Here is a 15,156-nt window from a genome sequence, read left to right as displayed (position 1 = left end):
GGCGGGGAGGTGGGCGTGGCGCAGCGAGCCCCGCCCCCTGCGCAGCGACCAATGGGCGGCGGCCCCGCCCGGCGCGCGGGAGATTCGAACGGCGCGTCTGGCGGGGCCGGGGCGCAGTGCGGCCGCCGCCGCTATGGGCGCCTCTGGCAGCGCCCCTGCCACCCCGGCCGCGCCCCGCAACAAGCACCTGGCTCACGTCACCGACCCCCGCTCCCCCACCGCCGGCATCCTGCGCACCCCCATCGAGGTAGGCGCCGCTCCACCGCCGCTTCCCCCTGCGTGGCTCCGGCCCGCCGCCCCCACGGCTGCCCTCTCCGCAGGTGGTGAGCTCGCCGGCGGGCAGCCCGCAGCCCAGCCCCGCCGAGGCGCTGGCGGACACCGGCCAGGAGCGGGACCCACGGTCGCCCACGCCCGGCATCTCCCGCACGCCCATGAGAGCTGTGTCGAGTGGTGAGTGAAGCGGCCGTGGGCGGGCGGGTTGGGGGCTGCCTGACTCGGAGGCTCACCCCGGTCCCCTCCGTCCCCGGCAGACAGCGTGGATCGCCTGGTGAAGCAGCTCAGCGAGGCCTTCGGGGCCGAGGCCGCGGCCCCCGAGCCGGCGCCTCCGGCAGCGGCGGGCCCCGCCGAGGAGCCGGCCCAGCGGAGTGCCCCGCCCGCGGGCCAAGGGGCGGAGAGGCCGCCCTCGCCCAGCACGGCCCGGCCCACCCGCCCGGCCGAACACGGCCTCGCCTCGGGTAAGTGCTCGGTGCGGGGGTGACGGGGCTCCATGTGCCCAGAGAGCTGCCGGGATGGGCCGTGGGCAATTGGGGCTCTCGGCACCGCCTGGTTGGGGTGCCTTGTCCAGGCGTGCTCTCCGCCAGAGCCTGTCCCGCCCCCAGTTCGGCTGGGTCCCACCGCCTGCAGCCTCTGCGGCCCGGACACCCTCTGGGAGCTGCTATCGAACAGATTTCTGTCCAGGCATGAGAAATTGGTTTTAAACGGTATTCAAAACCTAGAGGTATACAACAGCTCTTCCCGACTCTCAGATGGGTGTTTGACTGTGGAGGCCTGTCCAGAGGGACCTTACAGGTTTTCATTGGGAAGAGCTGTGGAGCAAGGGTAGGCAGCACATCTCTGTGCTAAGGCTGAGCAGTGCTAAGAGACTTGGATACAGACTGTGTTTAAGACAGCTCTGTGCTGAGCACTGCTCCTCAGAGAAGTGGCTGAGAGCTGTTCAGCCTGGAGAGGAAAACGCTCTAGGGGGTATCTTGTTAATAGATACAAGTACCTGAAGGAAGGGAGAGCCAGGCTCTTTTCAGAGGTGCTCAGTGATGGGACCAGAGGCCAAGGGAACGGAATGGTACACAGGAAACTCCTGAATATCAAGAAACACTTTTTTTTTTCACCATGAGGGTGACCAGGGAGTGGAGCAGGTTGCTCAGAGAGGTTGCAGAATCTCTCTCTGTTGAGATATTCAAGAGACACCTGAACATGGTCCTGGACAATGGGCTCTAGGTGACCCTTCTGGAGTAGGTCTTCTAGAATTCACTTCCATCATCAACCTTTCTGTGATCCCTTTGCCTCAAAGCCCCTGGGTAAGTTTTTGATAAAGGCTCTGAGGCATTTAAAATCCAGGACCTTTGAGCCTTGTCGTGATGTGCTGGTGTGTTTCCTTTTGTCAACTAGTGAGCAAGCCCTTGAGACACAAGCCCAGCAACAAATTCATGGCAACATCTGGAGGAACTGGCCGCTCTCCCCTCAGCATTCTACGAGATGATAATTCCCCCAGTGCTCCTGCCCCTCGCCAGGTAAAGCTTAATAGGTCAGGCTGAGGGAGGGAGATTGAGCTGAAAAAAAAAAAAAGCCAAATCCTTCAATTTCTGTGTTTGTTATGGTCCCAGTTGGGAATTGTGGCCTCCTAGGCCTGCAGAGACTAGAAACTTCACAAATATTTTTCTGTGGGTCAGTCTTGTCACTAAATGCCTCTGAGTCTTGTTCAGTGTCTGTCTTTGGCCTTACTGTGAAATTGTCAGTTTCAGTTCATTCTTTCTCTCTGGGCTGTAGAAAAAAGTCACTCTTGTATGTTGTCACAAGAGAGTCTAAGCTGAATGGCCTGAAAATAGGCTACATATTCTGCTGAGAATTAACTAACCTTTGATCAAACTGTGTTTTATACTCTGTGTTTGGGTTTTTTTATTTCTCTAGGGCAAGAGGCACGTGCTGGGAGAGAACCTTGGGGATAAGAAGGAAGTGGATCTGAGCAGAAGCCTTAAATCTGGGAACTGTGCTTGGAGTGACTTGAACAAGGAGAACCAGCAGTGCCCTTTTGTGGAGAACTAGACATTTCTTTTTTCAGGATGTTGTTATAATTTGCTCCTATGTTTTGAGAATTTTCTAGAGGGAAGAAATCCTACAATAGACTGAAACCCCTAAGCAGTGGTCACATTTCTCACCTATCCCTGCTGGGGAAAGATTTCTCCCTCCTCTTCCCAGTTTGTCATGTGTAATGTACAGCACAGTCTTTGTCTCTTTTACTGTATATCAGCTATGTTGGTTTTTCCATAGTTTTTATCTCTAGTAAATAAATTTGTGTTCAACCTTTGCTGACTGTATGTCCTGATGTTGTGCTTGCTCAGCACAATATTTTCTCTGGGACAAGGGCTCAGGAGCAAATAGTTCAGCCTTCCATTAGCCTTAAAACTGCCTTGGGGCGTGCTGAAGGGTATGGCCTTGAATCCATGTACAACAGCGTGAGCTGGGAAGCTGTAGCTCCCTGCAGGAAACCATTGTCTATCCAGTGTCACCTCTGGAGCTGTACTGCTCCTACACTGGCCTCAAACCGAGGTAGGCAAGGATCTGTGTGAGGATGAGATCCAAAATAATGTGAGACAATATTGTCCATTGATATTGACCTTCTGTTGGTAAATTACTCTAAACCTTGTTGATCTCCACAGCTCTCCCAGCAGAGCCCGGGGCCCCCCAGGATGTTGCTCTGAGCCAACAAGTGGAATAGGGGCTGAAAAAAATGGTTGTGTAACTGAGCTAAAATATCCAAGCTTTGAAAGGATGCACTCGCATCTCACTATCCCAACTCCAGCCTCTTCTCACCTACAGCATGTGAGGAACACCCTCCCCTGGGGATGTGAGCTGAAGCAAGGGCTGTGGATGAGGTGTTGACTGTTTGAGACCAGCAGGCAACAGTCACAGGAAAGGAGTTCTGTTTGCAGTAGCTCATTGCAATGCTGGAAAGAACACAGCCTGCAGTGCTTCTGTGAGCTTTCTTTATTTGCCTGGGCTATGAAGATCTAAACAGACTTGAAAACATGGGCTGATGGCTACTGGTTAGACAGGGTCACCACACAATGCAGGAGTGAGGCAAAGAGGGAAGGAACAGCAAGAAGCAGACAACAAATAAGAATAAACATAATATTCCCTGATATTCTGGCAGGTCTTGAGGGCTACCTTTCTGCCATTTATGCATAGATAAGACTTGAACTAAGACAAGAATAAATATATTCCCTGCTATTCTGGCAGGTCTGAAGGCTGCCTTTCCCCCTTTATGCATAGATAGGACTTGAGCTAAGTGTTCCCTGGTGAAAATGAGCCAAATTTACTCTAGCTTTGTTTGAGGTGGTGCCATAGAAATCTCAAATCCAATGTGTCTTGGGCTGTCTGCATAGATACAGGACAGCTGCACAGAGAAGTTAGGTAGAGTTAAAGCAGGGAGAGAGCTTAGTCTGGGGTGGGTGTTGCATGAGGGGTCCTGAGGAGGAGGAGGGGTACCAGTGTGGGCAGAGGTGTTTGAAGGAAGGTGCAGGGTGTCTGAATTGTACTGCAAAGTCCTGAGACGTAAAGAACAGGTCTTCAAGCCTGCACAAGGCTGGAAACCGCTGGGGCTGTTTAGAGATGGAGAGAAGGGCCAATGCCTGTGCTCCTGCTCCCCAGCTCCCCCTGCTTCTCCTCCCTGATCTCCTTTCACTCTGGGAGACTCCTACAAGTGACCTGTGCCTAGAGACAAGTGGGGTGGTAGGTAGGCATTTCTGTTGTGCTCAGCTGCTGATGCTGTGTTGCATGGGCTTGGGCTGTGGGCCGTGCTTCCGCTGCTCTTCCCCTCCCTGCTGCCGTCCTCAGTTCCAGATCTTGAGGAAACTGTCCCAGGAGCCAGTGGCAACAGCCATGCCATCCGCCGTCACCCCCAGGCAGCTCACTCTGTTGTCGTGGCCAGAAAGGATTCCTGTGGAGGGAAGGAAGAGGTCAGGCAGTGAAGGGGGGCCCTGTGAGAAGTGACAAGGTGGCCCTGCTGAGGGGACACATGGCACAGGCTGTGCCCACGTGCTGTGTGTGGCCCTGTCTGCTCCTGCACAACCTCTTGCAGTCAGTACGTGGAGAACAGGAGCAAATGTGCCAAAGAACTTTTGCGTGTGGTGTACAACCAGCACCCAAGGGGTTCTTGGGAAGGTAAAGCCAGCTGAACCTCATACAACTGCTTTCTCCCTGGCCAACTGAACCTCGTAAAACTGCTTTCACCCTGGCCAGCTCACTCCTCATGCAATGCTTTCACCTGGCCAGCCGACCCCTCATGAAACTGTTTTCACCTGGCCAGCTGAATCCTCAGAACTGCTTTCACCCTGGCCAGCTGAACTTCATACAACTGCTTTCACCCTGGAGTGATGGTAAGACTAAGATAGGATGGGGTCCTTGGTAAGGCTGAGAAACAGCAGTGCTGTTGGTGGGCTGCGTTTCATGACTTTTCAGAAGGTAAGGGCCACATCTGAAGGAAAAGTGCTGTGATCTGTGTATGAGCATCACGGAGTACCCAAAGATGTTGGATGGAGGCCCAGGTGTGCGCCTGGCTTGGTGCCTGGCCACCAAGTGGCACTGTGAGTACCTGGAACTGGCAGGCCATGAGGAAATAGGATATTCTATTGGTGGTTGTGAGCAGTTTTAGCTAATGGGAACCTTTTTGTCCCCCTTGATCAATGCTGTTTAAAGGCTTGACTTCCTTAACATAAAAAACAATAGCTCCTCTAGGCCAGTGAGGGTTGGCCTAGTTCTGGTGTGCTCCCTAAGCACGAGGGAGCTTTGCTGGGTTTCAGTCACTATAGGATGTCTTCCTACGTTCAGGAAAAATAAATGCCTCATTATCCCTGGGGCAGGGAGGGGAGGAGGGACCTCGAGGAGGCACTGACCCACACGCTCTGCTTTCAGGGAGTCCCAGATGTTGCAGTTGAAGTCGTCGTAGCCGGCGAAGAGGAGGCGGCCACTGCGGGAGAGCGCGATGGAGGTGATGCCGCAGATGATGGTCTCGTGGGAGTACATGATCAGCTCCTGGTCCGCCCGCAGGTCGAACAGGCGGCACGTGGCGTCGTCGGAGCCCGTGCAGATGGCCTCGCCGTTGGGGAAGAACTGGGGAGGGCACACACCGTGTTTGAGTGAGGCTCTCCTCAGATCCCAATGGAATTCCTCAGCTCCTCACCCCCCCTGCTAAGCACGGGGAAGCCACTGAGGCAGGAAAACCTGGTGGGACTAGACCCTGGATCATGGAATTTAAGTCTGCTGAAGGGGGAGGCTGATACTTCTCATAAGGCCTAATAAACCCCTTCCACTCCAAGAAAACAAATGGCCTAAGCTGTTGCAAGATATCTTAGTGCTCGAGGAAGGATTACTTTAACTCCAGCTGTTAGGTTGGGCCTTGACAAGTGTCCACCCATTATCCCCCAGCTGAGGTCTGACATAATTCTAGCTACCAGAGGCTTCCTCTGTCTGATCCTCATATCCCAGCCTTCTCATACATGCTCATTTTTTGTGGTCTTGCTCTGAGGAGTAAATAAAGAGCTCCTCAGGAGCAGGTATGGCAGAAAACCATGTGGCTGGCAAGGTAGCCATGGGACTACTGAGGAAGGTTTCACTGATTGAGGTCAGTGGGAGGGTGGTTTGAGCAGCAGACTGCAGGAAGCTGGCATTTGCTTAGCTACATGGAATAGTCCTCCACGTGTCTTGTCCTGCCATCTCTGCAGTTCTGAGGGAGGTGCTTCCTCCCAAATGTCTGAGCTGCCTCCCATCAAAATTTGATCTGCAGAAGATCTCCCTGTGATCCCACCTCTTCTGTCTGGAGCTGACCTCAGCTGAGTTAGGTATTCCTGCTGCCTCACTTGCATCCTGTGCCAGGGCTGCTGGAGCATGCCTGAAGCACAGCTGCCAACAGCTGTTGTGAGCAAAGCTGGACCAGCCCCTCTGTCAGGGTGTTCAGCTCCACAGACCACAGTATGCTGCCTGGTCAAGACTTGGATGCTTTGCTGCCTGGGGAGAACCCTCCTCCAAACTTCAGTGAACTTGGGCACTCCCTGCTTCAGACTGGAAATGGGGCCAAGGTCTAAGACCCCTGTTACCCTGCTGACTGCGACAGCTTCTTTCAACCTTGTCCCAGGGCTCTTTTGGAGCTGTTTCACCCCCCATTCTCCTCCCCAGCCCTGTGCAGAGGGTACGTACGGAGATGGCGTTGATGTCGGACTCGTGCCCGGAGAAGGTCTGGCGGCAGGAGCCCTCCCGCACGTCCCACAGTTTGGCAGTAGCATCACAAGCCCCCGAGATGAAGAGTTTGAAGTCAGGGGAGACGGCCAAGCTCATGCAGTCTCCAGTGTGACCAATGAACACAGTCTTCTGCTGCCCTGTCTCGATGTCCCAGAGCGCGCTGCAGGAGGGGACAGGACAGGAGAGGGGCTCTCAGAGCCAGCCCAGGCAGAGCAGACCCACAGCCAGGCTGAGGAGTGTCCCACTCACAAACAAAAGGAGGGAAGCCGTGGTTACTGCATGGGAAAATGGGTGAGAGCATCCCTGGATCCGCTGTACACAACAGGAGATATCTTCACAGCTGTTGTTGGCAGTACCTTTGCCAAAACAGAGTTAGACTAAGGCTGGGTGTGTGTGAAGTTTGGCATAGAAGTGTGACAGCTGAAGGGAATACTGAGAGACAGTAAGAGGGACACAAACAACAAAAAATAGCAAACAGCTGAGAAAAGTCTTCTGTGTCCATGCTCATAAGGTGCAAAGCTCTTGTTCAGTGGGATCCCACAGCACAGCAGGCAAACAAACCCCATGTAACCCTGATCTCTGATGGAAATGCCACATTTCCTTGGCCAAAAGGTTCATCCAAAGCAGGTATTGGGATGGGTGGGGTAAATAAAGACTCAGGACTGTTCAGAATCACAGCACAGTGAGCCCTGAGAACCAGGAACCAAAGGATCAAGGCAGTGCCTCTGCAGTGTCCCTTGCACAGAGGGCAGGACTTGACAAGTGGAGAACGTGTGCATGCTCCACAAAAAATTAAAACTCTTTCTGTCCTGGTATAAATGACACTGTTCTTTGTGAGAACTTTTGACATGGTCCCTACTGCTTGACCTGGCCTCAGCTGAGGAAAGAAGCACCTGCTCTGCCAAGGGAGGAAGAATGCATGGGGCTTCCTAAGGTGCTCCATGTGGCCTCCCCATTGTAGGAGCAGTTCCTCCTTAGATAGTGGAGGGCTGAAGAGCACAAGGACTGCACTTGCTGCTGTGCTAAGAGCAGAGATCATGGCACCAAGATGCAGGAGGGAGCACTCACCATGTGGTATCTCCAGAGCTAGTCACAATGTTGTTGTCATCAAGAAATCGGCAGCAGGAGAGGTATCCTGGAAAGGGGAGCAAGAAAACATGAGAAAAGGGGCAGGGACAGAAGGGTGAAGTTTGGAAGCAGGGGGCACCCAGTGGCAGGCAGGGAGTGCGCACACCTGTGTGGGCTGAGAGCTCCCTGCTCACTTTGACGCTGCCTTCACGGGACTTGAGGCTGTAGATGGAGCACATGTTGTCAAGGCCTCCACAGGCCACAAAGTTGCCAGAGGGGGCATAGGCACAGGTCATGACCCAGGAGGAGCGCAAAGGGATGGCATGGACCTGGGGGACCAGAAACCGTGTCAGGGCTCTTGGCAGCAGAGAGAGCAGGTCAAGGACACCATCTCCAAGAGGAACCACTCCAGCATCCCGGTTTGCAGCCACCTGGCTCCTACCTTGTTAGTTGTGTATGTGTCCCACACAATCAGTTTCCCATCTTGTGAGGCACTGACCATAAGTCTGTGAGAAAGGAACAAGATCAGGTTAGTGGCCTTCTTCCCATCAGAGCCTTCCTGCCCCTCACACCCATGTGCTGTCCTGCAGCCAGCAGGCCAGCAGCAGCTCTCACTTGGAGTCTGTGGACCAGTGCAAGGCGTAGATCTTGGCCAGGTGTCCCCGGAGGGTCCTTCGGGTCCGCATCTGGATGCGTCCGACGACCTCCACTCCAGACACAATCTAGAGAAAGCATGGTGGGAGAGAAAGAATTTATCTTGGACTACCAGTACTGCTTTCCACATCTCCTAACTGCCTCCTAATTCCTTCCTGACTGGGCACCAGCCCCTCAGAGTGGCGCTAGCTTGCCCAGACCGCCTTGTCCCTTACCTGAGCAAGCGTTGTGTCTGCACAGGCTTTCCGGGCATCCTGGAGAAGAGACAACAGCAGATGAGACAGATTGAAAACATGCAGGGAAGGTGATGACAAGTGAAATTTGGGGTCATTTTCTGAGGGCTACTAGAAGTAGGAACTGTGGCTTTGCTGTGTTTGGATTGTGGCCAGCAATCTTTGTCTGTGATTAAGACACCTTGACACCAGTCAATTGTCAGGGACGTGAGCCAAAATTTGCTCAGCATCCTGTTTGCTGTGCTACACCCTTTCCATAGACCCTCCCACCTGACAGATCTCAGAGACAGAGGAGATCCTGGGGATTCATGACACTTGTGGGATCCCTGTCCCTGTTCCTCTCCCTTTCCCCCAACATGGTGGGAAGACCCCCATTAGCATTTAAAGGGCTGTGGAGAGCTGCAGAGGGCTTCAAGAATGTAGGTGGAGAAAGCCCAGCTGCAGCTTGTGGCTGAGGAGGAAAGTTTGGGCATGCATTGTGGGGTAGACACGCTCTCAGCAGCTCCATGGCTGTTGCCAGCATTACCGCAATCTGCTTCTTCAGCTGCTCAGCCTCCTGCTTCATCTGCTCCATTTCCCCCATCTTTCTGACCTAGGGGTGGCTCCTCCACGTGGGGCAGCCTGGACTCTGGGGAGACAGATCAAAGGAGAGAGGTGTGAGTCAGATAGTACACCAGTGTGACTGCTCAGTTACAGAAATGTAGGTATTCTGACAAAGGATTGGTGACCATTTCTTGGCTGAATACTCAGTAATGTTGTGCTGTATCTGGCCACAACCTTTAGCACTTGGGAAGATTGTGCTGGGCCTGGTCAAAGGTCCACTTTGTCTTGGATCCTGCTTACACATGCACACACAGAAGCTAAAGAACTCCAGAGCCTCTTGCTGATGTTCTGGCCACACTTGTCCACTCATTTTTAACCTCTCCATTCCAAGCCCTGGGTCCTCTTTATCAGCTTCTCCTGTTCATAGCCGAGCTGTCCATCTCAGTTCCAGGAGGAAGAAACTTGATGGGGGAGCCCATTGGCTATTTCCCACTGTTTGTCCTAAGCAAAGCCTCAACAGGCAGGACAAACCAACTCTCTGACCAAGGAAATCTATGAGGCTGTTGAAGTTCTCTCTCAGAGTTCCCTTCTAGTTTCACATCAAAAACCAAACCAAAACAAACAAAAAACCAAACCAAAATAAAACAAAAAGAAAGGCTGATGCCTGGGGAAGGATCTAAGAATAGCATAAGCCGATAGGGGTACATCTCCTACTTGCCCAGCCCCAGCTTTTCACTGACGTCCAAAGCTAGAGCAGCATTACTGTATGCAAGTCCTTGATGTTCTTTTCTTCTGTGCATTTGTCCACACCATTTTTGTGCCCATGCCAAGTTCAGCCTCCTCAGTGCCCCACGGTGATGACTTCCACAGCTGGGTGGCAGGCTCTGCAAAGAAGTTTCTGCTTCCATCACTTCCCGGTGGCACTGGTTCCACTTGAAAGTAGCTGTAGTTTGAGTTGGAAGAATCAGCAAATAACTGGTCTCTATTCACCTCTGCATCACTTGGTATTTCATACATCTTTGTCATACCCGTCCCTTTTCCAGACTGCAGAGCAAACTTAGTCATTCCTCTCCTGTAAGCTGCTACATCCTATTATCTCTGTTGTTCTGTGAGCTTTGTTTCAGTTGTTTACGGAGCAGAGATGATATGTTTTTGCAGGGAGAGCAGGGAGCCAGAATTGTAATCCATATTCAAGATGCAGGTGTACTGTATCAATATACAGCATCTCTGTTTTGTTCTCTTTCTTGTTATGTACATTCAAATCTTCACCAGTGATTCTAGCATCTCCCACTTTTGTAGACAAACTTGATCTTTAATTGCTCCAACATTTCACCTGGATAGATGTGAGTGTCCAGATGTGCTTCAGGTGTTGCCCAAGAAATGTTCCAGCAGCATCTGCAAATTTCTCCCAGTTCCTGTGGGTCACATCACTTCCATCCCTGTTGCCTGAAGGCTTAATTTCCTCTGGTCAGTGAGGCTTTGGGTCCTTCCATGCCACACTTGCTCTCTTGCTGTGGGCAAGCACATCAGACAGCTCCCAAGTCCCACCTTTGCTGGCTGCTTGGTAGAGCACTTTGAGTTTCCTTGGAGAATTCCTTCCCTTGAATATCTCCACAGCTTTCCTTTGATCCCCCAGGCACAGTGAGTTTTTGCTTGTTCAATGATTCCTGAGGCATGGCTTTGAGTGCAGGAAAGAGAACGAGACACAGGTTTCCCCTGGCTCCTGGGAGGCTATCCCAGCAGGAAGCTATTCCAGGATACACTTTGTAGAAAGAGACTTGTGTCTGCTGCCTGCAAGGCTGGATAGAGGCACAGCACTGCTGACTGCTCCCTGCTCGCTGCCCATGCCCAGGATGGGGCTGCCAGCCCCAGGAAACGGTGAGGGAGCAGGAGAGCAGCACTGCCAGGGCCCAGAGGAATGTGCCACAGCCCCACTGGCCTGGGGCTGTCAGCCTCAGCTCCTTCAGCTACCCTGAAGGACAGGAACAGACCAGCACCTCAGCTGGGCCCATTCCACTGTTTTTTCTTCTCTCATTCCAACAGAGCAGCGATGAGGGGGCTCCTCCCAGCAAAGATGCACTGCTGCACCTCATTGAGGGAGCCTGGCCATGAAAGCCCACCTCCATGCACTTCCCCTCATTTGGGAAAGGGCTGGCACTCCCCTCCACCTCCCAGCTGACTGACAGAGCAGGGAGATGCTGGGGAAGGCCTTGCAGCTTTCAGTCAGAGGCTGCACATCCTCCTTTTGCTGGGTGTTTGCCCCTCACTTTCAGCTTACAGTCAGACTGCAAGGCTCCATCCTGCTCTGGTCACAGCCTATGGCACACCAAGTGGAACATCTGAACTTCCAGCCACCCTGTGCAGCCAGCCCTACCATTGTAGCCCACACTTTGCCCTTCCCCAGTGTTCCTTAGGACTGATCCATTGATCCTAAGCACTGGATTGTCGTTTCCTGCTAGGTAACCTCCTCCCTCTGACTCTCTCCTTCCAGCCTCCTTTGCTTGGTTCCCAAGTTCTTCAGACTGTTATTTCATACACCTTTGGCTCTCTGAGATTACTCTCCATCCACCTGCCCTAATTTTTATTTGTAGACTTCTAGTTTTGCCCACCCAGACCTACATAGAGATGGGAACCTTGTTGTCCCTTCCCTCCAATTTCTGCTCCCAGTGAAGCTGGCTGTACACATCCTCATTACCCATTGGATCCCAGTCTTCCTTTCACTGCTCCTGCTTTTTCACTACTCTCTTCCCTTCTCTGGTTGTTTCTCAACTTTGGCACTAGCAAGGGAATGCCAGTTCACTGCTCTGTAAAGCTGCATGACCAGCTGAGGGGCTTTCGGAGCCATAGGCAGATCAAACAGCAGGGGCAGGATGTTGAGGACGGATAAAAAGGGCTAAATATAGAGAAGGTGCAGCTCAGGACTGTGTCCGAACCTTTAAATCCCTCTGAGGGAACACTCTAAATGAAGTTGGGAATTGTTCTCAGCCTCAGAAGGACAAGGAGCCTCAGATGAGTGATAATAATAGCTCCATCTTTGCCTGTCGCCTCCATCCGTCACGTCCCAGTGCAATTTGTGGAGAGTGAGGTGTCCCCAGCGTAGTGCAGCTGCCTCCCAGGAGGAGCAGGGCAGGTGTGCAAAAGAGCAGCTCATTATGGTCATGTAAATTTAGGGCAGGAAATGGGAGGAAATAAATGGGAGAAGAACAGAGGAACGGGAAATGGAGTTTGGCCAAGGCATGTTCCTGCCTTGACCAGCAGGACCTTAGGGATACACATTCCTAGTGGATCTAAGGATCAGCTCACAGCTGCTCATGGTGGTTGCCCAGGCTAGTTTTAATGGGAAAGGCTTTTAAATGGTGCACACTTGGTGCTTTCTGGAAGTAAGGGCTCTTTCAGGGGAATGCTAAGCAGAAGAGGAAACCAAGTCCTTAGGTACCTTTGAAAGAAACAATTCACCACTCTCAGCACAGCTACTGACAGGAAGACCTTGGCACCAGCACTGTTCCAGAGTTTTGCCTCCTGCAAGGACCACCAGGAGCAAGCAGGGCACGGCCAAACAGAGCTTGAGGTTGGCTGGTTCATGCCAGCCCTGTTCTGAGCTCTGAGCTGTGCTCAGCCAGCTCACAGCTCTTGGCTTTGGAAATCACGTTTCATTTCTTCTGCTCTCCAACATGACAGTTCTTCCCCCTCCTGCCTCTTCTAACAAATTTCTTGCTGCAGCACTCCTGTCTGTGGGCAACCAAACCCATCCTGAGTCCTTTGGGGCTCATAGCAGATCAAATGCCTCTGCTGTGGTGCAAGATGGAGGGGGACCTGGAATCATCCATCTTCTGCCTTTTGCTGCCACACCCTGACTTTTCAGAGCAGTGGCCACATCCTTTGCACGATGCCATGGAGGTGGCCCAGCTTGCTCCCTGGGGGCTGTCCCTCCAAGTCACCTGCATCGCTCCCTGGTGGGGATAAGGGTGCAAGGAATGGGTGGGAAAAAGAGGCAAGGTGAACCCTCTTATTGTCTGCTCCTGGGTAGCTCCCCCATGCTGAGGAAGGAGTGGTCACTTTGTGAAATGTTGGGAGAGGGCTGTGAATAATGGAACAGGGAAAGGGGCAAGAAGAAGGACTCAGTGGGAACAGGCAGTGTCCCTGGGTCTCCGTGTAATCCCTGACCAGCTTTGCAGGCTCGCCCTGGTGACCCCGGGCTCCTTGCAGAGCCGGATACAGAGATGATCCCTCTCTCCTGTGATGGAGATCAAAGGTCAGGGTAAAATTACCCTGCTCTGCTCCTTGCTTTCTGAGGCTCCTTCTCCAGCCAGAACAGCAGCCAGCTGCAAAGAGGTGTGCACAGGGTGCACTAGGAGCGCAGGGCTGTGTTCAGGCAGTGAGTGCCGGGTCGATCAGGGGAGGTGTTACCCTCCCACTCCAGTCTGGAAACTCGTGAGATTTACCTGCCAAGTGGAGAACAAGCAACCCCATCCCAGTGCAAAACCCCTCCATCACTGTAAAGACATCTCAGTGCTAACCCAACTCCTTTCCATGATCTTACCCTCCCTCATTCTCTGATGGGATGAGCCTTTGTTCAAAGACTCCCCACATCATCGCTCCAAGAAACTCAGGGTCCCAATGCCGGTTTCACCAAGGTGACCTCAGGCATCGCAAGGCAGCAAACTTACCAGGGTCTGTAGAGCAAGGTGGGTTGCAGTCCCCTCTGGATGGGACCCTCACAGCCTGCCTCCCTTGCTGAGAATGGCTCCTCACTGCCCAAAAGTCCCTCGTACCTCTGCAGTCTCCGGGCAGTCCCGTTTGTCCACCCAGTGAGTCCCTCGCTCCCTCTCTGCTCCTCAGCCTCTCCCAGGACTGATCTCCCCATGGGGAGCTGGAAGGCTGTGCACGGGAGGGGTTGGGGGAGGGCTGATTCCAGGAGCAGCGTCAGGCAAATTAAATCAGACACCAGAGACTTGGGGAAATCGGATTGGGACGTAATGCAAAGCAGGTGGATGGGGAGGGGTGAAAAGAGAGAGTAGCACACTGCTCCTGAAGGGAAAGAAACAATCCCAGGCGGATTTGACTCCCTCTGTTTATATCAGCAACAAACTAATAAAGTGAAGATTAGCCAGAACAGCCTAGGATTATCAGCCACTAGGGCAGGGCTTGCTGTACCTCACAGTCACAGGAATTCCTGTTTTCCCAGGGACAGTACGCCACTCGTGTCCTGGGCAGGGTGGAAAGAGGGATGATGCCACCAGAGAGGGCATGCAAAGGGAAAACCAATGGCAGGGCCACCACACCCTCTCTTGGCTGCAAACGGGGCTCTGGATGGGGAGAACAGAACTGGGCACAGGGGCCAGGGGTGGCAAAAGATTTGGTGGCATGCCTTTTGGCAGCCACTTTAGTGGGATGCTGCGAGGGGATTATCTTGGCCTCAATCTCTTTTAATCTCTCCCGCGGCTTTGGCCCAAGCCTGAGATAAATACCTTTTAACGGATCGCATCTGACGTCAGGAGGCCATCAGTCTAATCACCCAGGCCACCTTTGGGCAAAGCAAGCCAGAGATGTGGACACTGGCCCCTCACCCCCAACATGTCCTCATCAACCAGGAACCAGCCAGCATCCCCAACCAATCATCGGGATGGACATGTGGGTGCTGGGATGTGACAGGCCCCTCGCCAGGGAGAGGGAATTTGAAATGCACAATCAAATGTTTTCCTGGGACCCTGGGGAGGGGATGAGAAGCAAAAAGGGTTGCCAGCACAGGTTTCCCAGGCCTGCATGTTAAGAAGCATCAGGATTCAGATTAAGGAAGGACTTCCCTTCCCATGGAGCAGGGGCCCTCTGCCAACAGTGACAAGGGGATCACTCACCCACCTCTTACACCACAGGCCCTGGTTCTACAGATTTCTTCCACTTGAACTGCACTTGGGGTGTCCATGCACAACTCATCAAGACTTGAGTATGTCATGACCACAGATTGATCTCTTGCTCTAATGCTTCCCAGGAAAAGGGTCACTGCTCTTTTAGATACTCCATATCCACCCCATTCAATTCCTATTTGGCTACAATATAATCCCATCTCGGGACACTAATCCCCTGGGCAGTGACAGCAGATTGTCTTTCTATCAGGGTGGAAAATGATAAACAAAATCTCTCTTCTGCT

General features: G+C 52.9%; 2 protein-coding genes across 2 annotated transcripts; one reads left to right on the top strand and one right to left on the bottom strand.

Annotated features, from left to right (window-relative positions):
* Positions 1–124: 124 nt before the first annotated feature.
* On the top strand, positions 125–2,581 carry CDCA3 (cell division cycle associated 3). The gene is made up of 5 exons (XM_058825287.1): positions 125–247; positions 321–450; positions 531–734; positions 1,666–1,787; positions 2,185–2,581. Exons 1-5 carry the CDS (start codon positions 134–136, stop codon positions 2,317–2,319), a joined length of 705 nt encoding a protein of 234 aa, XP_058681270.1. The 5' UTR covers positions 125–133; the 3' UTR covers positions 2,320–2,581.
* Positions 2,582–4,106: 1,525 nt separating this feature from the next.
* On the bottom strand, positions 4,107–9,048 carry GNB3 (G protein subunit beta 3). The gene is made up of 9 exons (XM_058825286.1): positions 8,992–9,048; positions 8,448–8,486; positions 8,194–8,300; positions 8,021–8,084; positions 7,745–7,907; positions 7,579–7,645; positions 6,469–6,670; positions 5,169–5,385; positions 4,107–4,213 (listed from the first exon to the last, which is right to left on the bottom strand). The coding sequence occupies exons 1-9, from the start codon at positions 9,046–9,048 to the stop codon at positions 4,107–4,109; spliced, it is 1,023 nt and encodes a 340-aa protein (XP_058681269.1).
* Positions 9,049–15,156: the final 6,108 nt, after the last annotated feature.

Source organism: Ammospiza caudacuta, chromosome 2 (assembly GCF_027887145.1).
Source record: "Ammospiza caudacuta isolate bAmmCau1 chromosome 2, bAmmCau1.pri, whole genome shotgun sequence".
Taxonomy (NCBI): domain Eukaryota; kingdom Metazoa; phylum Chordata; class Aves; order Passeriformes; family Passerellidae; genus Ammospiza; species Ammospiza caudacuta.
The sequence above is the reverse complement of the archived record's forward strand: the minus strand, read 5'-3'. Positions and strand labels throughout refer to the sequence as shown.

What these genes read in the sequence shown, in the direction of transcription:
- CDCA3 (XM_058825287.1), top strand. Translation starts at nt 134, where the DNA reads ATGGGCGCCTCTGGCAGCGCCCCTGCCACCCCGGCCGCGCCCCGCAAC. An exon ending in TCCTGCGCACCCCCATCGAG is followed by an intron (nt 248 to 320) that starts GTAGGCGCCGCT and finishes CCCTCTCCGCAG; the next exon opens with GTGGTGAGCTCGCCGGCGGG. An exon ending in CATGAGAGCTGTGTCGAGTG is followed by an intron (nt 451 to 530) that starts GTGAGTGAAGCG and finishes CGTCCCCGGCAG; the next exon opens with ACAGCGTGGATCGCCTGGTG.
- GNB3 (XM_058825286.1), bottom strand. Translation starts at nt 9,048, where the DNA reads ATGGGGGAAATGGAGCAGATGAAGCAGGAGGCTGAGCAGCTGAAGAAG. An exon ending in AGCTGAAGAAGCAGATTGCG is followed by an intron (nt 8,487 to 8,991) that starts GTAATGCTGGCA and finishes TCTCTTCTCCAG; the next exon opens with GATGCCCGGAAAGCCTGTGC. An exon ending in CAGACACAACGCTTGCTCAG is followed by an intron (nt 8,301 to 8,447) that starts GTAAGGGACAAG and finishes TGCTTTCTCTAG; the next exon opens with ATTGTGTCTGGAGTGGAGGT.